Source organism: Urtica dioica, chromosome 6 (assembly GCF_054948205.1).
Source record: "Urtica dioica subsp. dioica isolate 48M chromosome 6, U.dioica_male_clone48M_v1_H2, whole genome shotgun sequence".
Lineage (NCBI taxonomy): Eukaryota > Viridiplantae > Streptophyta > Magnoliopsida > Rosales > Urticaceae > Urtica > Urtica dioica.
In genome coordinates, this window is record NC_142761.1 from 44,023,916 (window position 1) to 44,048,880 (window position 24,965).

Sequence of the window (24,965 nt, forward strand, 5' to 3'; positions counted from 1 at the left end):
AATTTCCTTCTAAAAGTTAAGCATATTTAATCTAAAAATAATAATGGATTAATCGATAATTTCTTCTAAAAATTGACAATTTGAACTAAATTGCAACAAAATAAAAACTAAAAAGAAAAAAAAAAATAAAAAAATAACCACCAAAATGTTGTATCCTATTCCTACGTCATATTACACGCCGATGCCATTATATTTTATGTTCTGAAACGTATGAAAAACGTACTAAGAATCTTACGTCAAAAATCAAATAATGTTGAGAGACAACGAGAAAGTGAGAAGTGAATACAATTAATGTTTTCTTCTTCTTCTTCTTCTTCTTCTTCTTCGGTTGGAATACAAAGGAAAAACAGATGACGAAGAGAAGCACAAATCACTTCTCTTCTCTGCTGAGAACCATCGTCTTGGCATCCGAGATTTCGCGAGCAAGACAAACACACGCCCAAGCTCTCATCCATGGCTTCCTTTCCGACGTCACTCTCCAGACGGACCTCATGCGAGCCTACACGAAATGCGGTCTCCTCCGCGACGCCCGCAAGGTGTTCGACGAAATGCCCGAGAGAGGAATGCACTCGTGGAACATCTTAATCTCCTCCTACGTCCAGAGTCTGACGTACAGTCTCGCTTTCGGCGTCTTCAACGAGCTCAGAAAGACGGGTCTCCGTCCCGATCACTACACTCTGCCTCCTCTGTTCAAGGCCTGTGTCGGGATCGGAGACGCTTTCTATGGCAAAGCGTTGTACGGCTTGGCGACCAGGCTCGGGATCAAAAGCTACGTCGTCGTCGAAAGCGCTTTCTTGGACCTGTGCTTGAAATGTGGCAGCGTGGTCGAAGCCAGGCGGGTATTCTTCGAAATGCCTTGCCGAGACGCCGCGGCTTGGAATGCCATGATCTCGGGGCTCGCAAGATCCGGGCTTTTTCGCGAGGCGTTGAGTTTTTTCGGGGAAATGATCGGACAGAGCATCGAAGCTGACCCGATGGCGATCCCGAGCGTCTTGACCGCGTGCGGCGGCGAGGGAGACTTGGCGAAAGGGAAAGAGATTCACGGGAGAGTCAGTAAGATATTGAATTACGACGCGGATATCGCGGTCGCGAATTCCTTGATCGACATGTACGCGAAATGCGGTTCCTTGGACGACGCCGAGAGGGTCTTCGAAACCGTGACCGAGGCGAGCCTCGTGACGTGGACCGCGATGATATCGTGCTACGGGCTCCACGGGAGAGGATTGGATTCTCTGCTTCTCTACGAGAAAATGATCGCTATCGGGCTCAGACCCAATCGGGTCACGCTCACGGCCGTCCTATCGAGCCTCGGCCACTCGGGCCTCGTCGACGAGGCCTCGAGGATCTTCGGCTCGATCGGCTCGGAGCTCAGCGTAGAGCACTACGCGTGTATGGTCGATCTTCTGGGCCGATCCGGGCAACTCGACGGAGCGCTCCGGTTGGCGAAGAGGATAGAGCGGGTCGCTCCGGCGAGCGTCTGGGGCGCTTTATTGGCCGGGTGTGCGACGCGCGGGAACGTCGAGATCGGAGAAATCGCGGCGAGCAAGCTCTTCGAGTTGGAGCCTAGAAACTCGAGCAACTTCGTGGCCTTGTGCGGAATCTACGAGTCTCGAGCCATGTGGGACCGGATCTCCGTGGTCAGATCGAGAATGAGGGAATTGGGACTGGTCAAGACTCCCGGGTGTAGCTGGATTACCGTCTCGGGGATCGTTCATCGATTCTACCAAGCGGACCGTTCTCATCCTCTCACCGTTCTCATTTACGAAACATTAGATTCGGTTACCGGGGCAGCCTCATTAGCCGGTGAATCCTCTTCCAAACAGAGACTCGTTTTTCCGTCGCTTTTATGACCGATGATGAACAAGTTGTTGACATTCCGATCATATGATATGGTCAGATATTATATTTTCCTCTTTCGCAAGAACATTTGGCGATTTAACCCGTGTTTGTAACTTTCAGGTTTCCCTCTTGTCAGCCTCATTACATATTGAAGCAGACTTTTCGGTTCGCCCTATACTGTGTGAAGGTAAGCTTTTTTTGGTATTGGTTTGCCCATTTAATTTCAACTTCAGTGGGTTTTAACTCTAATAATCGTCGGAAATAAAGATATTTACTTTAAAAAAGATATTAATCAAATGTTCCAGATTTTATTTCGATCACACATTGTGCATCAATATACAAAAGAATGGGACTTTACAATTTTTCATAGATTAGAGAAGTTGGTTTTTTATTTCAACTTTCAAGTAGTCCTTGCATTCAATCAGACTTTTTGGTCATTGTGGTTAGTAGTACTCGAGCCGGAAAACTCTGCGATTTCGATTTCTCGAGGATGGTGATGATCATGTGCAGATTTGACGTGTGAACTTTCCATCACCGTTTCGTTCTTCTTGATCACCTCGTCGATTTGGATGTCCTCGTCGATTGTCAATGTCTTAATCGTTTCGCCATGTGGGCCCCGTACCACCGTTTCTTGCACTTTCACGTGCTCGTCGAGATTTACGATCTCGATTTTCTGACCCGTCCTTTTCTTGCGCTTCTTCATGAAAATGCACAGGGCAAGGAAAGCGAGAAAGAACAGGCCGCCGAGGGAGACGAAGACCACGATGATGACTGTCGAATGGTGCCCCGGAGCCGGCGGTGGCGGGGTCGGAACGACATGTGGCGGGGGCGGCGGGGAAATAGGATGAGGTGGCGGAACGATCGGCCTCGGCGCCTTAGGTGCCGGAGTGGGATGTGGATGAGGTGGCGGAACAATCGGCCTCGGCGGCTTAGGTGCCGGAGCGGGATGTGGATGAGGTGGCGGCTTGACAGCTGGCGGGGGTGGACTTGGACGCGGATGAGGTGGCGGTTTGACAGCTGGCGGGGACGGAGTGGGACGAGGATGAGGTGGCGGCTTGACATGTGGCGGGGACGGAATGGGACGGGGATGAGGTGGCGGCTTGACATGTGGCGGGGACGGAATGGGACGGGGATGAGGTGGCGGCTTGACATGTGGCGGGGACGGAATGGGACGGGGATGAGGTGGCGGCTTGACATGTGGCGGGGACGGAATGGGACGGGGATGAGGTGGCGGCTTGACATCTGGCGGGGATGGAGCGGGACGAGGGTGAGGTGGCGGCTTGACAGCTGGCGGGGACGGAGTGGGGCGAGGATGAGGTGGCGGCTTGACATGTGGCGGGGACGGGGTGGGGCGAGGGTGAGGTGGCGGGGTCGGGTTCGGAGGGAATGGCGGGAACGGAGGGTAAAATCCGGGCGGTGGGAGAGGAAAAATCGGGAACTTGAGGTTATTGTTCTGAGAAGAAGCCATGGTTGATTTATGAGGAATACAAAACTTAGCAAAAAGAAAGAGACTCTGGTTAATGATTTTGGGTTGCCTGAAGGTAAATATAGCACAGTGCCATATATATTTATACCAATGTGTATTGCAATACTTCTAAGCTTTAAATTACTTGACACTCATGCCAAGACTCTGCTTTGATCTTTGATTGCATTTAGCAACACCTTCTTTTTAAAAAAAAACATTATATGATATTTCTTTATTATTATTAACTTCCTTGCTGTATAAGATCAAAACTCACTCATACATTCCCACAATTATGATAAGAAGTAATCATTGGTCCATCTCCATTTTGACCAAATGTTGAACTTTATTGGCTATGTCATGGTGCTTGTTATTCTCACATGCCCAATTAAAAGAAATAGGAAACTTAAGCTTTAATTTATGAGAAAAGTTGGGTCATAAATTGAGGGTAGTGCTATCATCCTTTTAAGCAAGGCAATTACTAGTCATGGGTGAGAAACAATGAAACACCATGGAAGAACAAGTATTCATGACAACTTAATTCAGACTTGTTTTTAATAAGCACTTTCTGAACTTCATTTATTTTAGGCAAAGATTAAATTCTTATTATGAAGACATATCAAGCTCGAAGACAAGATTTAAATAGGAAAAAAGAAAGAATGCAAAGCCGATCAGACAAACTCATTCCCGATCCAACAAATATAACTCAAAGCACCAATCTTTAAGTAGATGATAACATTCCCGATCTAGCATATAAACACTCATAAGAATACACTCGTAATTACCTCAATCAAAGAGTGAGATAACTTGAATATTGATATTCAATTGACTTGTAAAAAAACCGTCCTAAATGATGGACCATTGACTCGAACACATCTGAAATCACTTAGTTATGTTGGAGTTATGAGAACTTGGATGCATAGAATTCATGAACATGATTGCTGAAATGTAATGCATATTAGTTTTTATTTTGTTTTTGTGTTCCCACATTTCTATGGTAAATTTGTTATCTCGAAGATGGTTTTGCCGACACTCAAGTTTTCTCTCGAGGTCTAGTCGTACAGATATTCAGACGTTATTTCTCGTGATAAGTGATTCTTAAATATTTGGATTCATCCATTAACTTTTTAGAGACTTTTTAACAAGCCATATATTTGCTATAAATATAATGTGTATAATTGTCTTTCATCGTTAAGGAAGTTTACACACGATATGCCATCACCCCATTATAATTTTGAATTTTTTACGATTTGGGATCCTAACTTTTTTTTTTAGAGATTTATAAACAACTAGCCTACTTATAGAGGGGACTTTTAAATTATAGCCCAACTATCTATTTATTTAGGGAAATAGCTCATATTTCTCATACTTCCAAAATTGCTCTTGGTTTCATAAAACTTCGTTCTTATTTGTTTATTAATTCTAGATTTTTTCCAGTTATTCATCATCGGATTTGAATCATGGAATCGTTCACCAAATCGAAGACATGTATTTTGTTTTTTCGAATGGTAAATAATATTTGCTATCGGATGCCCGACTGTAAATATTATTTACCATTAAAATTATCCTGCGATTTGCAACCAGTGTATTCGACAACTCATTTGGAATAGTAGGATCATCGATTTCGTAGATGTTCTTCTATTGTTCTTATATTATCTGTTCGTTTAGGTTAGTCATTTAATCCTTCTTAGTTTATGTTTGTCTAGTGTAGGTGTTTAGGTTCTTTGGTTTCTTAAAACTTCGTTCTTATTTGGTTGTTAATTCCAAATTTTTTCCAATTATTCATCATCAGATTTGAATCATGGAATCGTTCATCAAATCGGAGACAAGTATCTTGCTTTTTCGAATGGTAAATAATATTTACTATCGGATTGTCCGATAGTAAATATTATTTACCATTCGAAAAAGTATATTTTATAGTTAATCTAACAGAGAATTGATCGGAGATGCGGGGGAGAGTTTCGATTATGGTGTTCTATAGGTTAATCGAATTGAAAATAATATATACTTACCATTTTTTCCAAGTCTGAGAACAGACGCTTCGTCGGCTTCGGAAGTGGCAAAATCAGAAAATTGGTGGCGGAAAAGGAGGTCGTACGCAATATCGGAGGATTGAGGGATTCGAAATCGACGGAGAGTTCGGAGGTAATATCGGAGGATTGAAGGATTTGGAGTCAGATCCGAAAATTTTGGTGTGTATTTGATGAGAGGTAAGATATGAATATAATATTGGTTGGTAGTGGATTTGGTTAGTTACCTAATTTAAGTAATAGTACGTTGAGCTAGAATTTTAAAAGAGGTGGTCAATTTGGGCTAGATACTTAATCGGCCCTTTTTTTATTGGAAAGGTATTTGATGCATGAAAAGCCTTGTGTTTGTTAAAAAAAAAAAATCACATTAGTGAAATTAATCATTTCAGCACAAATTAGTAATTTTTAAACCTTAAAAAAAAAAAAAAAAAAAAAAAAAAAAAAAAAAAAAAAAACTTTACATCGGTGAAATTTATCCGAATACCACCCCCCACAGGCCACAACAGGTCATTTCAATTTAGAAAAGAAAAGAAATTAAAAAATAGAGAACGAGGAAAAAGTAGAGTTGAAGCTTGGGAAGACGAAATGGATTCCGATGAAGACAAACCGACGACGATCCCACTGGCTCACAGACCGGAATGGAGTGACGTCACTCCTCTGCCTCAAAACGACGGTCCAAACCCCGTCGCTCCGATCGCTTACAAGGAAGAGTTCAGCGAGACCATGGACTACTTCCGAGCAGTCTTCCACGCCCGCGAGCTCTCCAATCGCTCACTCTCTCTCACCTCCGAAGCCATCAAACTCAATTCTGGAAACTACACCGTTCGTTTTCGCTTCCTTTCTGTTTCTGAATCTCTCGATTTTTCTCCGATTCGATTTCGAATCTTTGGCTGCAATTCGAAGGAGTTTGAGTCGTTCCAATTTTTGGAATTTTTTTTTTATTTTTTTAACAGGTTTGGCAATTCAGGCGTGAAGTTCTTGAGGCTCTCGACGTTGATCTGTGCGGTGAACTAGATTTCACTGAAGCTATCTCCTTCGGAAATTCAAAGAATTATCAGCTATGGTGAGTTGACCTAACTCTGTTCATTAGGTGTTGTAAACTCTTTTATCACCTGAATTAAATCCCCATATCAATCGTACAATTTTTTATTAAAGACCAGTCTTTTACATAGGGCACGAAACAGAGAAGTCCGTACAATTCCTCACTGATCTCACTGGTCATTGTTATTTAGTTAAACCTTGACCGGAATTTTTTTGGTAGTCCCTAATTATGTTTAATTTTTTTAAAACCTCAAAATATCGAACCCGTGATTGGTATTTTCAGGCATCACAGACGATGGGTTGCCGAGAAATTGGGACCTAATGCAAAATCCTCCGAATTGGAGTTCACGAGGAAGATCCTCTCAACGGATGCCAAACATTATCACGCGTGGTCCCACAGACAGGTTTCGTGTTTTTCCGATACCATAATCGCGTTTTCTTGCTCACCATTTCCGAGTGGATCGGTGATCTGAAACTGTTAAATTTTTGTGGGAGAATTTCAGTGGGTCCTTCGGGTACTAGGAGGGTGGGAAGATGAACTTGGTTACTGCGATGAGCTTCTCAAAGAAGACATTTTTAATAACTCTGCTTGGAATCAGGTATGTAACACATAAAAAAAATGCGTTTAGGCTTTGTTTTTTCGTTTTTTTATAAGTTTTTGTACCGTACCCAGATTTTTCAGAAGATTTGTGATTATTGCATATTCAAGTCCGCTAGGGGCATTTATGTATTATATAGTGGAAATTGCCTCTGGTAATTTTTTTTAAAAAACTTATCGCAAAAAACACTTGTCGAAACTTTTTATCACGAAAAACGATCATTTCTTGATGGTTACGGAATTCTTATAAAAAAATTTGTTTACTGTTTTGGGTTCATATAACTTTGTTTATTGACAGCTTTAAAAAATACTTTTTTTTCGTAATAAAATCAATTAAGAGCTATTTTTGTAAATAATCATTGAGAAATACTTTTTTTTAAGTTACTCCTATTTTATAGGGTTAATCCCATTTCTTTCTTGGCCTTTTTAATTTTTCAAATTTCTGTGAGATGTGGAGTATGTATTTTTTTTTTCCTTCTGCTATTTTGTTTATAGCCTATGGATTTTCCACTCTTACAAAGTCATTGATACGGAAATCTTTGCAATGTGATAGAGATTTTACGTCGTCACAACGTCTCCGATCTTAGGAGGCCTAAAAGAGATGAGAGATTCTGAAGTGAGCTACGCTGTCAAAGCCATCGTAGCCCACCCCGAGAACGAGAGTTCTTGGAAATATCTTCAGGGGCTTTTCCCGGACGATGACCTGGCATCGTTGGGGAACGATACCCGGGTTTCCTCTGCGTGCTTGAACGTTCTCGGCACCGAACACAACCGCGTGTTTGCACTGAAAATGCTTTTGGACCTCATTCTCCACGGGTTTCGAGCGGGCCAAGAGTTCAGAGACGCCGTGAATGCGATGACTTGTCCGGCGGAATCAGATTCTGGCTCGGCGGAATCAGATTCTGGCTCGGCGGAAACTGATTCTGATTTGGCGAAAAAACTTTGTGACGTGTTGGAAAACGAGGACCCGATGAGAGCTCGGTATTGGAGTTGGCGTAAGAGCAAGGTTCCCGAAGCGGGTTTGATCTGATGAAACTTCGGGGCCGATTAGTTATGAATTTCTGGTGGACTAATAATTTATAAAGAACACTCTTGACCTGCTTTAACTGGGGGAAAAAATATGGTTAATCTTGTTGTAAGATTTCTAATTTATTGGTCGTTTTCTTGTACTTTAAGAAAGCTAATTGTGATGAGCTTGGTTGACATCACCTTTTTTAATATGATAGATGCTAATGACTATTAAGCTTTTCAATGGATCATTTTTTAAGCTATTTAATGTTCATGCTGAACTTTGATTTGTCGTAATCAGAAATGTTCACAAGTTGTACTTGTATCAGCTGAACCAGCGATGATGTGGATGATTTTTATTGGTTCATAGTCGGTGGGACCCACCCCAGCAGTACTGATAAAACTCGTAAAAGTATTGGCAAATAATGATTTAACTATTTATTTTTTTTTCGGAGACGAAGAGCTAATTCAATAGATAGATGGGGAGAAGTGAAAAAGTGTAAAAATTTGGGAGGAGTGAAAGTGTAAAACGCCTACTTTACTCGGGAAGTTGCCATCCACACTTGTCTTGCGTCCAAACGAAACACAGACACACAATCTCTCTCAACAACTCTCTTTTTCTCTCTGAACCAAAAAAGAAAATGAAATAGACAAACAAGAGAAGTAGATTAACGTCCATGAAAGCGGTGACGTCACCGCCGTCCTCATCATGGGTAATATTGCCCAGACGTAGTAAATATGGCAATCCCAACAAGCTCAAATTCCACGTAATCATGATGGGTCGTCCCAAGAAGCCCCAATCTCCATCTCAATCTCCTTCTTCCCCAAAGGTTCGTGCTTTTCAACGAATTCGTGTCCAAAATTGACAAAGCTAACAGCTTTATCTTGTTTCATTAAACAGCAGAGAGCCGAGCCAATCCCTCCGAGAATCACATCAAACGTGAAGCAGAATTTGCAGTTCTTAAAGCTATGGAAGGTTGGGTCTTGGACTCTTTTTTGGCCATTTTGTTTGTCTTTTTTTTTTTTTAGGTGAATTCTGATTGGGGTTAGGCATATATAATGAATTGGATTAGGAGTTCCAAAAGAAAAAATCCGGTGCGGTGAGGCCCGCCACAAGCTACCGAAGGAAGAAGGCGGAGAAGGAAGATCTTCCCGACGACCCCACCGAGTACTACCGTGATCCCACCACAGCACTCTACTAGTAATACTCTTTTCACAACTTGTGTCAATTTTTTAATTTTTTTTTTGTTTAAAGTACTAATATGTAAAAAAAAAAAAAGTCGAACAAAATGTCGATTAGTAAACGGAAAATGGAGGAGATGATTGTGATCAACTTTTAAATGCAAGGTGTGATCAACACCAAAAAGGGTTTTGGTTTAGTGGTATAAGGGCGATTATTACCCCGGACACCACGGTTATCAAAATAAAAACAAAAATCCCTTTATCCACATTCCAAATTTTGTTGAGAAAATTCAGAATGTGTGTATTTTTTTTTTTTAAAATCTAAGAAGTAAAAAAGTCGACCAAAATGTCGTTTAAGGGATAAATTTCTAGCAAGGTAAGTCAAAAGTAAACGGAAAATGGAGGGGATGATTGTGATCAACTTTTAAATGCAAGGTGTGATCAACACCAAAAAGGGTTTTGGTTTAGTGGTATAAGGGCGGTTATTACCCCGGACACCAAATCCCTTTATCCACATTCCAAATTTTGTTGAGAAAATTCAGAATGTGTGTGTGTGTGTGTGTGTTTTTTTTTTAAGTCTAAGAAGTAAAAAAGTCGACCAAAATGTCGTTTAAGGGATAAATTTTTAGCAAGGTAAGTAAAAAGTAAACGGAAAACGGAGGGGATGAACGTGAATAACTTTAATTTGCAATGTGTGATCAGTTCCGAAAAGGGTTTTGGTTTAGTGGTATAAGGGTGATTCTTGGGACTTTATCAGTCCCTGGTTCGATTCGTGGATTCATTTTAGTCATGTCGACGCCACGGCTATCAAAAGAGGAAAAAAAAAAAATCCCTTTATCGACATTCCAAATGCCATTAACAAAATTCAGAGGAAAAAAAATTTGATTTAAGGGAAAAAAAAATTTCAACAAAGAAAAACAATATAGTAAGGTTAGCTGTAAAAGGAAGACCGAGGGGATGATTATGCGGTAGACTTTAAAATGCAAAGGCGTGATCTAACATTTCGATGAAGCATAGTGGGTCTTTTTTTTTTCTTTTTTTTTCCTCTCCCTCATATTGGCCCAAGTGAGTTTTTTTTTGCTTACTAAATTTGGTTTGCAGTACAGACCAGGGCCTAGAAGCTGCAGTGCCGGTATTGCTTGTTGACGGCTACAATGTTTGTGGCTATTGGGCGAAGCTGAAGAAACATTTTATGAGTGGAAACCTAAGCTTAGCTCGCCAAAAGCTGACCGAAGAACTTTTAACGTTTAGCATGTTGAGAGGTTGGTTCTCTTCGAAGCTTGCTTATAGGGTCCGGAACTTTTTAGAATGACAAATAATCTAGTACATTTTTGTGTGTTTAATATCATGATTCTTTCTTGGTTGAGTTGATCCGTAGTCCTCAGCGATATTTTGTTCTTGAAACATTTACAGAAGTGAAAGTGGTAATTGTGTTTGATGCCCTTATGTCTGGACTCCCAACACACAAGGAAAGTTTTGAAGGGTACTATTTTTATGAACTTAATTTCCTCGATTCTTTTTTTTTTTTTTTTTTTTCTGCTTCTACGTTTTTATTTCACTTTAGGGAGTGTCCGAGTGTGTGAATAATTTGGTTGGTTGGTTGTGATAAGGTAGTTATATCAAGGTTCATACTTTTACGAAATGACGACGAATATTGTTGATAGACTAAACAACCCTTGGTCATTTGGATAACACTCTCGCGTTCTACGAAGAGACTTCAAGTTCGTTAACGAACTATCTGATCCTTCGAGTAAATTTTAAGTGAGCTAGGACTTCCACAAGAGGTAGAATTGCATTTACTCTTATCATTATCTCCATAATAGGACTACCCTTTTTGTATGCCCGTAGGAAGATGATAACTAGAAAAATAGAAATGACAAAGCCCATATCTTGGCGTGTTGTACTTGCTAATGGAACTAATTCAAATATTCTGCAGTATTGATCTAATCTTCTCTGCGGAAACGTGCGCCGATGCTTGGATTGAAAAGGAGGTGAGAATTAACTCAAAAGCAGTTTACAAACTGATCTACTCAATAAGTCGCAAGCTTTTGTTCAAGTTAGATATTAAATTTCAAATTTTTAATGAATAGGGTTATCATGCGAGTAACGCATAGTGCATATGAAGTAAGAACACCTTTAGGGACTTAATTTGGTAACACTATTTAGCTGTCACCTAAGAGTTGTTGATACGTCTAAGAGATTTTGTGTTTGGAAGCTGAAAAATAAGAGGGAAAAGGAAAACGAAATCCCTCCTATTTTCCTTGTGCTGTTTGGATGAAAGGAATATAGAAAGCAAAGGAAAATGAGAGGGAAAGTAAGAGAGAAAATGTACAATTAATGAGCGGATTCCATTTTCCATGGAAAACCGAGTGGAAAATATCATCCCTCATTCCCCTCTTCTTTCTCTCTCATTTTCCATGATTTCCAAACACAACATAGTTTTAATTTTCATTTTTTCCCCTCACATTTTACGGGTTCCAAACAGAGCCGAAATGTTGCAGGGTCAGACGGGGGACCTAGGGACTAAACCCCTAGTTTTAATAAATAAAATGAGTCTCTACAGAGCGCCTTTTTGCGTTTATTTCCATTTGCTACATGAGCTAAAATAAAGCTTCATTTTTTTTATTAGATCATAATATTTTACGCACGTGTAGGTGGTGGCGTTGAGGGAGGACGGTTGCCCGAGAGTTTGGGTTGTCACCTCCGACCGCATTCAGCAGCACGCGGCCCACGGAGCAGTACGTTTCTTTAATATTTCATTTATTTATTTATTTTGTGTGGTTCTGTCAAATATTGTGTTTTTTGTTTTGGTTTATTGAAGACTGCATTTCATGATTTCTCTTCTCTAGGTCTAGGAATGTTTTCTTCTGTTTTCTCTTCCAGTGAAAATTTTTCAGATATTTGAATTCTAAACTGATATGCCCCGAGATATTTCTTTTATTGTTTCGAATAGGAATGAAACTATTACAATGAGATATCGGACTTTCGAGAGGTCCGTGCTCTCCAAATTGAACTAACTTCCTAACCAAATCTTTCCAGTACTTTTCTGATCCCCTTTTTCTTTCCTTTCACCTCTTATTTATAATACGTAAACGGCTTAACTAACTATTAATATGTAATTACAATGCTACCCTTACAGTCCTAACATAAACATATGGTGTTAGCTAAATATATTTGATTATTGAATCCCGAATGAGATTATTTATTTTTATTTTTATTTTTTTTTTGCGACGTATATTCAGGGTGCCTTTGTTTGGAGTTGCAAAGCATTACTTTCCGAGGTGAGCCTTTCAATAGTTTGATTTCTTTCATTTTTATGTATATAAACTTTGCTGACACAATAATATTATTTTGCAAAATGCATTTCTGCTTGTGGTTTCTTAATAATTTGAATGTCCGAATACTACACTTGAAGAATCAACTTCTTGTTTGTATTAAATCTATAATGGAATTGAAAGGATAAAGAGTACTGTTAACAAGAACTTTTGGTCTAAATTTCATCTCTGTTATTAAAGTTTGTGTCAACAATTTTTCAGAAATGTTAACTATTTCTTTTGTGAAACTCTTAAACAGATCAAAGCCTCGAAAAAGGAGGTCGAGACTCTGCTTCGAGAACATGGGTGTGTTACTCAGAACCTTCTAGTAGCTTGAAGCTCTTGTGCAGTTGGTTTCTCACGGTCTTTGTCCCCGAGATATTCTTAGGTTTATATAAATTTTTTATTTTATTTTATCATGGCGTTTCAGGTCAAATTCTTTTCAAGGCAAACTTTTGAAGCATAATCTTGATTCAGAGGTAGTAGATGCCCTCCAAGATCTGAAGAAGAAGCTTTCCGAGTCCGAAAAGAAGTAGAATTTGAAACTACTTTGACCTCATTACCTTACATTGCACAGAACATAACTCGCTAAACAGTATTGGACACTGATCTGCAACAAGTTAATTTTTAAAAAAATGGGTCCATTAGACATATAACTATATTTACAGTTTTACATTGTTATATAGCCAACGTTTCGTAAATCTTAGGTAAATAGTCACGTCCATGTACTTACACGCGTAAATTGATGTAAATACTTCACCATTTTATCTCAATGAGATGGCAAACTAGGAATGTCACGTCATGTTTGTGGCTATTTACCTGAGATTTACGAAACGTATATAACAATCTCATACATTTTAGTTGGCTTATTACCTAATTTTTTTTTATAATAAAGGATATATGTTTTTTAATCCCTACGGATATAATGTTTACAAATAACATTTCTAAACGATGATTGTTATAAATCTTCTAAAATATACTATTATTTTTATAAAAAAAAATCAATGAAACATATTACTGCAATAGAAAAAATAAATAAATAAATAAATCAAATAATTTTTACATTTTGTAGACATTTTGAACTACTATTATTATCGTATCCTCTACTTTTTCCATTAATAGAAAGGCCTAATTTTAAAATTTCGCCCAGAATTCCTGCCCTGAGATTCGGTGTTTTTCCAAAAAATAAAAAATAAAAAAAATCTGTACTCGGTGCAAATTCAGCAATAATAAAATAAATTTCAAAAATTAAAATAGAAAATGGCGCAACAAAAAAGAAAAATCATTCATTATTCTTATTTTTGCCATCGCTTCCACCGACACAACGAAAAATAAAAACCCCTACTAGCTAATTCATTGCAAAATGACATCAAGTAGAAAAAACTACAATATAAGATGAGATAAAAACAACTACTTATTAAAAGAAACTATAAAACTACTAGCTAGCTTTGGTTTCAATCACCACCAACACCTTATTGTTGCAAAGACCTAAGACCACTCAAGGCGAAGAAGAAGAAGAAGAAGAATCCGACGGAGACGACGACGACGAGGAGGGTAAATATAGTACTTGCGATAATGCTCCGGAAATATTATTATTATTATTAATATTATTATGATTGACATTATTAATGTGATTATGGTTGGAAGAGCAAGCAAAGAGGCATTGGCAAACTTCGTTACGGCAGCTTCCGAAGCTTGAAATGTTGACTTGGAGATTGGCGCAGAGCTGGCTGCACTCCGGCTGTCGACAACTGAACGGCGCGTTGTGAATTTTCATTCCTTTGCACACATTCCATGATTTCTTATCCTTAATCTCCTTCTCATTATCACTTCTTCTTCCTCCTCCTATATATATATGGCCATCAATTAATTATATATACATATATGACATTATAATTTGACACGAGCCAGTGACGGAGCCAGGTGGGGGCCAGGGTGGGCCAATGCCCCCCCTCAATTTTTGAAAATTATTTTTTTAGTCCCAAATTTTTATACTATTTTATAATTTTACCCCTAAATTTTACTAATAATTATGTTTTTTACCCAAATTTGTAAGTTTTTTTTAATAATGCCCCTCCTAAAAAATATTTATCAAATTTGCCCCCTTTTGATTAAAATCCTTGCTCCGTCACTGACATGAGGTATATATTTTGAAAGATATACATATTTTTTATATTATACCAAAATTTTAGCTATATAAGCAACATAAACTTAAGCGTTTGTGTTTTAGCCAACGTTTTGTAAATTTTTCGTATATAGCCAAAAAAAATTCGTGAATGTTTCGTAAATAGCCCCATTTACTAGAAATATACTCTGTGTTTTTGGTTATTTACAAAAAATTAACGAAACGTTGGCTATTTCAAAATTTATAACGTTTCATACAGCTAAATAGCCACTTGACCTTAAGAATTAGTGTAGGTGAATTAAGTTAAAAAAATATATATGTATGACATATATTAAGTAACAAATTATTATAGGTTTTCCTAGTAATTTACTGTATATATGTGACATTTGACACGAGGTGTTTTGAAAGATAAACAGATTATTTAAAAAAAAAAAATTACTGTAGGTGAATTTAAGTGACAATTTATTCCAAATTTTATTTTATTTTGTAAAACTTGTATCTTTATGCGGATGGATGTTTAAGAAAATCATAGAAGTAAGCTATAAATTAGTTCAATACGTTATTTTCATTATTTATTGAAATTACAGGTTAATTGAATTACGACAAATGTATGAATTAATTTTTTTGCAGAGAAAATCATAGAAGGAATCTATAAATTAATGTATTTACTTCAGATATGATACTACATTATTTTTTAAATATCTATTAAAATTACAGGTGAATTAAGTAACAACAAATGTACGGTTATTTTTTATTTATTTTGTAATTTAAATTTGTATGCAAATAAATAATAGAAGTAATCTATAAATTAAATTTACTTCAGATATGATACAATTCCATCACCATGGTCCATAGTGCATCTATAATATTCATATTCTACAACTCGACTTTTATTTTTCCACAATGTTTTTCTGCTAATATATGCCAAGAGATCAAAAACAGATAACTTTATTATTTTCATGGATATTTATTACCAAAACAAAACTGAAAGAATAGGAAAACCACTCAAATTAAGTTAAGGTATATATGAGATAACTAATACATATAAAACTCAACTTCTTCCTTGTATCATTGCTCTAGTTAACTTAATTACCAAAACAAAAATTTGAAATCGATAGAAATAGTTGTTTTAAAATATATATATATACGAACATATATTAGACAAAAAAAAACTTATATACACATATCTATACCGTGACTCGTTGCGAGGAAAAGCATGCAGAGAGCTAAAACGGTAGCAACGTAGTACTTCATGTTGATCATATGTCGAATAATTAGTAATAATAAAACAGAATTATTGTTTTGTGAAATACGGGAATGGCTGATTAAATCATATATATACAACTTGATATTCTTGATTTAGACAGGCTCATTAACATGATTTATCTACTTATGTCATCTGTTGTGTCATGATATTAATCACATCTTACTGAAAGTATCAACATATTCAGCAGAATTGTCTGATTTTCTTGCAAGAAAATTGCTTTACTTTTTTTTTTTTAATTTATATTTAATTTTATTTCTTCAGCTTCGCACAAGGTCTCAAATGCCTTTTTCCATGATGTTTTGATACTTCCAAAATACAGAAAAATCGACTGCATCATAGAAAATCGAGCGGAATTTTTTTTTTCGATAGAAAAATGATATACTCGTGGAATAATTGCTGCATAATATAATTTATATATTATTATTTTTATATATGTTCTAAACTTAAAATGCAAAGTAGAATACATATAAAAGTAGAAATAATATGTTATCAATTTATTGTTATTAAAGTATATAACCTAATAATGAAAAATGTCAATGTTTTAAGGAAGTAGTTTAGAGCTTTAATTAAACAGCCACTTTCCTTAAAATAATCAAATTTGAAGTTTAAATCTAAGAGCGCCTCAAATTTTATTTGAGAAAATTATGAAAATAACGGTTTTAGGATGCTAGATTTATAATACTTTTAATATAGCGACTATTTTAATTCCTTTTAAAAACTAGCGTTTTTTCATTATTAGGTTCAACCATGATATTGGTTGAATCTTTGTTTATTGGTCTTCATGTATGGGAATGAGAAAACCTTTGACTGAGTCATTGTATTCTCTACCTATAGATCCTAAAATGGGTGTGAGATTATTAATCAAAGCCTTAAATGGGTTCACGCATATTTTTTCTACGTACTGATCAGAAAACATATCCTTGATAATATAGGCCTGCGATAAGAGGTTCGTCCGTAATTAGACGTATCGTCGATGACAAAAAAAATAACATTTTGCACTAGACAATCTTAAATGTACAAAAAAAACTCCGTATATATATAAGATTAAGTGTCCCATGCATTGTAGATAGTTAACATATGTTTGATCTTAGGACGTTTTCTACGAATACTAATTAATTCAGTGTAGTGTGAATCACCAAATTTAAAAGGAAAAATGGTATAAAATAGTCATTTGAAACTTATTGATTAGTAAAATAGTCAAAGTTTCAACTTTTTAGCAAAGTATTTACGTTTTCAAAAAAAATTTGGCAGTCAAGATTAATGTTTTTGATGATTATTATAAACAATTTATCACTTTAAAAAATATTACTCAAATCTTGGAGTAAAAAAAAAAATTGAGATCAGAGTACTGCACATTTTGACTATTTCACTAAATTAAGACAAACTTTAATTATTTTGTAAATTCATAACTTTAAATTGACTATTTAGCTACATAACCCAATTTAAAATGCACCAATTGCTGGAATATTGATTCTAGGTACTTCACAAAATTAAATCTTATTGTTCACACAGGGACCATGTAAACTAGCTTGAAATATCTATTATCAGGAGTAATTAAAACATCCTTCCTCTTGAAAAAAAAACTACAAATTTAAAAGCAATGTCACAAACAAATAATATAAATACAAAGGAAACATTAGAATGATGAGATCTAAGAGTAAGGGAGAGTGGCAATGTGATTATGAGCCACGGTTCCGATCCAAAGCTTTCCGTCCACTTCTCTAACCTCGCTCACGAGCTTCATAACCACTCCGTTTCTGTCCTCGAGAACCTCGAGAATGTCTCCGTCGCCGTTGATGAGCGAGATCACGGTGTACATTTCCATGCCTATCAAGCGAGCTAAGAAGCTCATCCGAGCCGGCAATCGAAAATAGAAGCTCCTCATCCACGGATTTCGACTCAACACCTCTTGTATCGGAGTTCTACAACAATCTATGGCCACCCAAAATTGCCCTTTCTCGTTTATCCTAACGTTATCAGGGAACCCCGGAAGGTTGGCTATGGTTTCCAACACGCCGGTTTTCGGACCATCCACCCAATACTTCATTAGCCTACGATAATTACCGAAACAATGTTCGTAATTAAGAGCATATCTTTGACCGAAAAAATCGTTTCTTTTACACCATTTTAGATTTAGAATAAAATGTCAAATGAAATGAAGTAGTAACTCATCTACAACCCATACTCTATTTATAATATATTTATATGGGTCCATTGGCTATCTAGCCACATGAAATGTTAGAATTTTGAAATAGCCAACGTTTCGTTAATTTTTTGTAAATAGCCACATAAATCTATTTACGCTAAAAAAAATAACAAAAAATACAGAGTAAATTTCTAGTAAATATGGTTATTATTTACGAAATATTTCCAACAGTTTTTGGCTATTTTCAAAAAATTTACAAAACATTGGCTAAAACACAAACACTTATGTTTATGTGGCTTATATCGCTAACTTTTTGTATTTTTATATATTCTATTTTTATCTCTTATTTTTACTCAAACCCACATATTTATTATATTTTTAATTAAATCATGTATATAGTTTATTTTGATGCTTAGTATTGTCTCATAATTATACGAAATATTTAGTGTAAATTAAACACATAGCTGATTTTACATATAAAATTTTATAAATAATTATTAAACGAGTGGAATAGTTTTTTTAATTACGTAATTTGAACCAAAATTTAAGTACAAGAAAATAAATTCAGTAATGAATAGTGTTGCATTATATTTAGTGTTACTATTTTAAGGGTTTGGTTGGAGATGGTTTAAGGTATTTGATATTGTAAATGTTCTCTAAAGGTACTTTATAAATGATCATTGATTTTATGTGGTTTATTTGTGTCTCCATCTCTGTCTCTCCAATTAAATAAATGAAGCATCATCAAGCAACAATTCAAATTACAAGCTATCAATTTGATTAGATCCGAGTCCTCTAAAATTTACAAACAAGTGTTAAAGGTGTCGAAATTCAGTACTAGATAATTTACCGGCAGTTAGTCGTCTCGGTAAACAAGAGGAAAGTCTGATCACTAGATAACTGAACCCCGTTCGGAAAAGCCAATCCTTCTAAAACAACGTTTGTCGTCTTCGTAGGAGGATCGTATCTTAAAAGCCTACCGGTCGATTCCGCTTCCAACAAAATCAAGAAATGGTCCCTGAACAAAAAAAATCAAGCTTATTATAAACGATAAAAAAAAATCGCGATTTTCTTTTTCCCCTGTACTAAAAAATAAACGGATTATATTTTTCTCTCACGCTCGATTATATCTCTGGCTGGTGTCCGTGAAGAAGATAGAGCCGTTCTCGTGGATATCGAGATCGTTAGCGAATAATATGGGATTCCCATCGACGTGAGTCGCCAAAGGAGTTGCGATCCCTCCTTCGGGCCCCACGACAAGAAGGCCATAATACGAATCGGCAATGTACAAATCTCCGCTTCGCTTATCGAACCTTAGTCCGAGAGGACGACCACATTTCTTCTCAACCATCCATTGCTTCTTTGTGGTTGAGTCATTGCCTTTAGCACAAACCTTCTCTGACCTTTTTCCAACATTCACAACGTTTAGTACATATAGCTAAAGATTAGTGCATAATTGTATTAGTCTTAACATTTTCTTCTTCTTTTTTTCTTTCTTTTCAGCCAACTTGTGTAGGTGATTTTTATTTTAGTATAAATAAGTAAAATTATCACGTTGCCCAAAAATAATATGTTTCATTTGCTATTGACCATATATGACCTTCCAATTACATTTTGACAAGTTTTCACCTCTTTCATACTAATAAAACACAAGGGATTATACTATAATTTTTTTTCTCCTTAATTGTTGTGACTCGAACCCATGATAATTTTTTATGTGAGTGTAAGGGTCTACTTCTTTACCTAAGATGCAAACTTTCTATTACAGCCTAGTAGTTTTAACTTTTAAGAATGAATTTTTTAACTCCTAGTTCTTACTTCATATATTTTACCCTAAAATTTTACGATTTTTTTAAAAATATATTTGCCCATTCTGAATAATTTTGTTTCAAATATGCCGCTTAATTATTTTAAATTCATTTTTATTTGATAAAATTTGCATCGTCTAGCTGTAAATCCTAGCTCCGCGCGCTACTATTAAGGATGCCGATGATAATAAAGAAAAAAAGGTAATACCAAAGTGTCATAAGCATTCATAATTAGAATATACATCGGAGTAAAAAAAATGATCCATTAAAAAAATAGTAAACTTAAACGTTTGACATTGCTAAATAGTAAACGTTCAGTAAATCTTAAGTAAATATTCACTTTCAGACATAAATCTTAGATAAATAGTCAACTTTCATATATCAAACGTTGACTATTTATCTATAATTTATGTCTGAAAATGGTTATTTACCTAAGATTTACCAAATATTGGCTATTTAACAATGTCAAACGTTTAAATGAGCTATTTTCTTAATTTTATGAAGAAAAAAAAATTTACGTCTGAAAATGGTTATTCACCTAAGATTTAACAAACGTTGGCTATTTAACAATGTCAAACGTTTAAATGAGCTATTTTCTTAATTTTATGTAAAAAAAAAAATACGTCTGAAAATAGTTATTTACCTAAGATTTAACAAACGTTGGCTATTTAACAATGTCAAACGTTTAAATGAGCTATTTTCTTAATTTTATGTAAAAAAAAAAGGAGTTACCAAGTAGGGGTGACTAGAGCAAAAGTGTGCCACCCCAAATCTTTTCCCATCCATCTCACAACTCGGCCATCGGCCAAGCCAGCATATGGGCCTCGGCCGAGCCCATCAAACTCCAAAGACTCGGGCCCAAACACTTGACCCTCGAACTCGAGTTTCCCAAGAAGCCCTAGCCGGCTAAGATTGTCTTTGGGCCAACTATCCATGACTTGCTTGTACGGCGCGATCGTGTGCTTAACGGGCCTAAACTCGCGCCCTCCCAAAGGACCCATTTGCAAAGGGTCCATTATAACCAAGCCCAACACCACAACTAGTACGTACACAAATGGGTTCAGCAAAAAGCCATCATCTTTTAGTTTTAGTTGGGGTTTCTTCTCCATCATAGTATTAATTTATTGCAATATATGTTCTTGGTTAAAGAGAAGAGATCGAATAAATATGGTGGAAAGGACTTAGTGGTGTTAGAAGGTTGATGATTGCATGCAATATATGTGATGGTGATATATAGAATGTGGTTGGAGTTTAGGTTTTGATCTGTTGGCCTGGGTCTTTTGCGTTTTTTTCTTATGGTTGGAACTGAGAGATAGTTAAATAATTATAACCTTGACAAAAACGCAAAAAAACCTAAACTCCAACCATAAGAAAAAGGTTTTGAAAATTTTGTGTAGTTTTCGGCCCAGGATTCAATGCCCAGCCCAAACTGATGGTACTCAAAAAGGTTTAAACCCTCGTCAGCCCAAAAATGGCTCGCCCAAAATCACAGGGGAAATCCCATGTCACAAATTCGTCGGTTTTTTGCATTTATGTCACAAAGTTGTCAAAATTGCATTTGTGTTACGTATTTACATTCGTGTCACATGTGCAAATTTTAAATTACTCTCTCTCATCATTTAATCTTTTTATTAGTTACTCCATGCCTTCTGAATTTTTACAATACCTCATTAAAAGAGTGATTTGCACAAAAGTCATTTCTTATAGACAAAATTGCAGCTATGTCACCTCCAAATAACGTGTTGCAAATAAGTCACTTTTACCTATTATTGGACTAAAATACCCTTACTTAAAACAACCAAAAATCGTTCTACGAAACACTCGCGAAGAAGAACAGTGCAGATTCTCCTTCCGAAATCTGAAGCGTTCTGAGTCGAAATCGCCGTTCGAAACCGAAGGTCCAGGTCGAACGGCGAAGATTTTCCGGTCCAAAAACATGTTCTCCGCTCCCTATTCTTCACTTGGCGTTCGAAATCGAAGGTCAATGTAGAACGGCGAAGAATCTCTGGCCAAAATCAGTGTTCTCGGCTCCTCGTCTTCGCTCGCCGATCGAAATCGAAGGATGAAGTAGACATGTGAAAATTTGAAGTCTCTCCTCGAATACTTTCACTGCCAAAGCCAAATTTTTCAGGTTCGAATATTGATTACTTGTTTCTGGAAACTGAATTTGAAAATTAGGTTTTTGTTCTGCTATATGATTCAATATTTTAGAATGAAAAAAATGAAGATTCGTAGGTTTTGCTTTTCAACTAAAAAAATTGTAATTATTCCGGTGAATTTTCTCAGCAATTCCTTTTTCTTCTTTCACAGTGATTATTCAGATGATTTTCCTCAGCAATTCTTCGTCATCAACATTGATCACATGTATTGCCTACTCGAATTTCATTATTTTTACACACAAACGTATTTACAGTAAGAATAATATTACTAGTCTCATAGTGAAAATAAAGTAGATTCACAGTACAAAGTTCAATAGATTCAAAGTAAACTCATAGTGAATTTTGGGTATCACATTGCACTAAAACGAAGTTTACAATTGCATGATATCACAATGAGTTGATTCATTCAGCAACACAAACTATTTGTATTCTTAGAATATTCAGGGTAGACTGACAGTGACGCATTTCTAAATAAAATGTAGATTTGCATACCAAAAAAAAATTCAATTCATCATAAACACAGCTAAAAGTAAACTCACATAACAAATTACAAATAAAATAAAAATTTGCAGTTCTTATTTATTACAGATATTGTATAATCACAGATAAAAAATTATTACGCTTAGAATATATTCGATGATGTATAATATATGTATATTTGCAGGGTTAATTTTGATAACGGAAAATATCCCAATTGCTGTAAAATATGGTGGAATTTGGGATGCTGATTACATATACACCAACAACAATGCAAAGATGGTGCTTGAGTCAAGACATGAGTTACATTGAGCTCATTACAAAATTATCCAAGGAAGTTTTCAATGACAACAAAGCCGAATTAAAAGTATCATTTAACACAGAGTATAAGGGCTTAAGAGGAATGATGATTGAAAATGACGACAATCTTGAAGTCTTGATGTACCTTCTGAAGAACAATGCACAGTACAAGAATTGTGCTTTAATCGTGGAAAACGATACAACATCTCAAATGAAGATAAAGCTGAAACAAAGAGATAGGGGAGAGATGAGAGTCCTAAGATGGAAGAAGATGAATTTTCAACAAAAGGAGAAGCATAATCTCCATTTCTGGTTATTCCAGAAAACAATATTGAAGACTTGGAAGAAGATATGATATTTCGTACTAAAAAAGAGTTGATTGACAGACTCTCTATGATGAGTACAGTACTACTAGAACAAACAAGATTGCATACAATGCAAGATTGCATACGATGCTTGATGGGCATTCATGTCTTTTTTACAAAACATATTTGTAATAGTTCTTAATAAAATATTATGATAATTAACAGAATCTAATGAATAAAATAGAAAGACCATTTCAGTTAGTGATATAAAAGCTAATACTAAATACAAAGATTACTATGACAAAAGAACATTTGATTTTGAAATAACAGATATGATTATGTATTTTTTGGTGAATTCTAAATTGAGAACTAATTTCTTTGAATTGGGAATGACTGAATTCTCAAGTTTTTGGTGAATTATCTAGTTCATAAGTACTCATTTCTCTTGAAATTTTTTTTTAAACAATTTGGTGGACTATTGCTGAATATTGAATATATATATATATATATATATATATATATATTGCATTAAAAGAGTTATGCTAGGAGTTCTAGCTAGATTTTGGACATCTCTCTCTCTCTCTCTCTCTCTCTCTCTCTCTCTCTCTCTCTACACACTACTACAAATATGGTTTTCTGATGCGCATGACTATCAGGTGCGACTAGTCGCACCTAAAAGTCGCATCTAAATGACTTTCTGGTGCGACTAGTCGCATCAGATTGTCAACCAGAAGTCCAAAAACTTTCGCTAATTTTTTTTTTTCTTTTGAGTATCAGGTGCGACAAAGTCGCACCTGATTGTTAAAAAAACTTTCAGGTGCGACAAAGTCGCACCTGATTGTTAAAATTTTTTAAGCGGGCCAATTCTTCCCCTCATTTTTTTCATTCAGTTTTAAAATGAGAAATAAATTAAAAAAAAAAAGAAATGAAACGGGAAAGAGAAAGAGAAGAAAGAAGAGAGAAAGGGAAAGAGAGAGAGGGAGCCGAGAAGAGACGTCGCCGGGAGCTCCACCGCGCGCGCGTCCCAACCGAGCAGAGCGCCACCGCCGCGAGCTCGCCGTGGCCGCCGTGACCCATCCTCCACCGCGCGCTTCAGGCCGAGAGAAGAAGAAGAGGAAGGAGTGGCGGCGAGGAATTTTGGCGGTGGCGGAGTTGAGATCTCGCGGAGGCGCAAGGCAACCGTGGGGAAGAAGAGGGCGACGAATATCTCCGACCGAGACTCAAAATGAACAAAGGTACAACCACGAACCCAATTTCTAGGGTTTCAGATTTAAAGATTTGGGGCTTTTGTGAAATCCGGTTTAAATCTCTCGTTTATGTCTAAATTTTGCTCGTTGGGTTGTTTGAGTTTTGGATTCGATGATGATTCTTAGTTATGGATTAAATTGGTTGTTGGAATTTTTTCTCATTGCCTCTGTGTTGACCGATAAGGTGACTTGGTTGAGCTCGTTTGGCAGAAAGTTGGATATGGAATCTGAATTCTTGTAAATGTTGAGCTTGCTGAGTCTATGTTGATGGTGTTGGGTCACGTTGTTGGTTTTGTGTTTTTGGTCTCTGTTGGTTTGGTTTTGGCCGAGAGTGCGGGTTGTGTATTTTGGCTGAAAATGATTAAGCATTTTGTTGTGTGTTTTGGGCTGAAATGATATGAGTTTATTGTTTTGGCCGTGAATTGAAACCTAGAATCTGAGAAGTCATGTGATGAGTTAGGAAATTGACGTTTTTTTTTTTAATATGAGAGGTTATATAAATCGACGTGGACAGACCTGTATGACCTGAGTTCTTATTTTTGGATATTTTTCATGGATAGTAGACTGTATGAGCTTTCTAAAATGACCAAGAACATGTAAATTCATTGAGTATTGAATGAGTTATGAATTTCCAAAGTTTGTGTTTCGCAGCAGTAA

General features: G+C 36.4%; 6 protein-coding genes across 10 annotated transcripts; 3 read left to right on the forward strand and 3 right to left on the reverse strand.

Moving 5' to 3' along the window:
* The first annotated feature begins 183 nt into the window (after positions 1–183).
* On the forward strand, positions 184–2,725 carry LOC149394477 (pentatricopeptide repeat-containing protein At5g04780, mitochondrial-like). 3 transcript variants are annotated; one of them, XR_016299636.1, is made up of 3 exons: positions 184–1,892; positions 1,960–2,026; positions 2,555–2,623. XR_016299636.1 is itself a non-coding variant. In XM_089616406.1 (3 exons), the coding sequence occupies exons 1-2, from the start codon at positions 351–353 to the stop codon at positions 1,989–1,991; spliced, it is 1,485 nt and encodes a 494-aa protein (XP_089472532.1). In that variant the 5' UTR covers positions 184–350; the 3' UTR covers positions 1,992–2,026; positions 2,555–2,725. The 3 variants fall into 3 exon arrangements, 1 of the variants encoding a protein (XP_089472532.1); XM_089616406.1 differs by having other exon boundaries at positions 184–1,803; positions 2,555–2,725; XR_016299635.1 differs by having other exon boundaries at positions 184–2,026.
* On the reverse strand, positions 2,053–3,559 carry LOC149394478 (uncharacterized). The gene has a single exon (XM_089616407.1). The coding sequence runs from the start codon at positions 3,305–3,307 to the stop codon at positions 2,261–2,263; it is 1,047 nt and encodes a 348-aa protein (XP_089472533.1). The 5' UTR covers positions 3,308–3,559; the 3' UTR covers positions 2,053–2,260.
* Positions 3,560–5,832: 2,273 nt separating this feature from the next.
* On the forward strand, positions 5,833–8,222 carry FTA (farnesyltransferase A). Its single transcript, XM_089616383.1, has 5 exons — positions 5,833–6,153; positions 6,285–6,394; positions 6,656–6,776; positions 6,876–6,971; positions 7,524–8,222. The coding sequence occupies exons 1-5, from the start codon at positions 5,917–5,919 to the stop codon at positions 7,998–8,000; spliced, it is 1,041 nt and encodes a 346-aa protein (XP_089472509.1). The 5' UTR covers positions 5,833–5,916; the 3' UTR covers positions 8,001–8,222.
* A 225-nt stretch (positions 8,223–8,447) lies between these two features.
* LOC149394480 (yacP-like NYN domain protein) lies at positions 8,448–13,244 on the forward strand. 3 transcript variants are annotated; one of them, XM_089618429.1, is made up of 10 exons: positions 8,448–8,808; positions 8,880–8,954; positions 9,052–9,179; positions 10,262–10,422; positions 10,574–10,643; positions 11,097–11,154; positions 11,793–11,898; positions 12,403–12,441; positions 12,734–12,780; positions 12,905–13,244. In XM_089618429.1, the coding sequence occupies exons 1-10, from the start codon at positions 8,656–8,658 to the stop codon at positions 12,938–12,940; spliced, it is 873 nt and encodes a 290-aa protein (XP_089474555.1). In that variant the 5' UTR covers positions 8,448–8,655; the 3' UTR covers positions 12,941–13,244. The 3 variants fall into 3 exon arrangements, with proteins under 3 accessions (XP_089474555.1, XP_089474554.1, XP_089474553.1); XM_089618428.1 differs by having other exon boundaries at positions 8,450–8,808; positions 8,883–8,954; positions 11,097–11,151; positions 11,815–11,898; positions 12,905–13,242; XM_089618427.1 differs by having other exon boundaries at positions 8,450–8,808; positions 11,097–11,151; positions 11,815–11,898; positions 12,905–13,241.
* A 728-nt stretch (positions 13,245–13,972) lies between these two features.
* On the reverse strand, positions 13,973–15,853 carry LOC149394481 (uncharacterized). The gene is made up of 2 exons (XM_089618343.1): positions 15,793–15,853; positions 13,973–14,319 (listed from the first exon to the last, which is right to left on the reverse strand). The coding sequence occupies exons 1-2, from the start codon at positions 15,851–15,853 to the stop codon at positions 13,973–13,975; spliced, it is 408 nt and encodes a 135-aa protein (XP_089474469.1).
* Positions 15,854–17,517: 1,664 nt separating this feature from the next.
* LAP3 (Calcium-dependent phosphotriesterase superfamily protein) lies at positions 17,518–20,929 on the reverse strand. The gene is made up of 4 exons (XM_089618344.1): positions 20,553–20,929; positions 19,131–19,415; positions 18,863–19,030; positions 17,518–17,917 (listed from the first exon to the last, which is right to left on the reverse strand). The coding sequence occupies exons 1-4, from the start codon at positions 20,927–20,929 to the stop codon at positions 17,518–17,520; spliced, it is 1,230 nt and encodes a 409-aa protein (XP_089474470.1).
* Between the last annotated feature and the right edge of the window lie 4,036 nt (positions 20,930–24,965).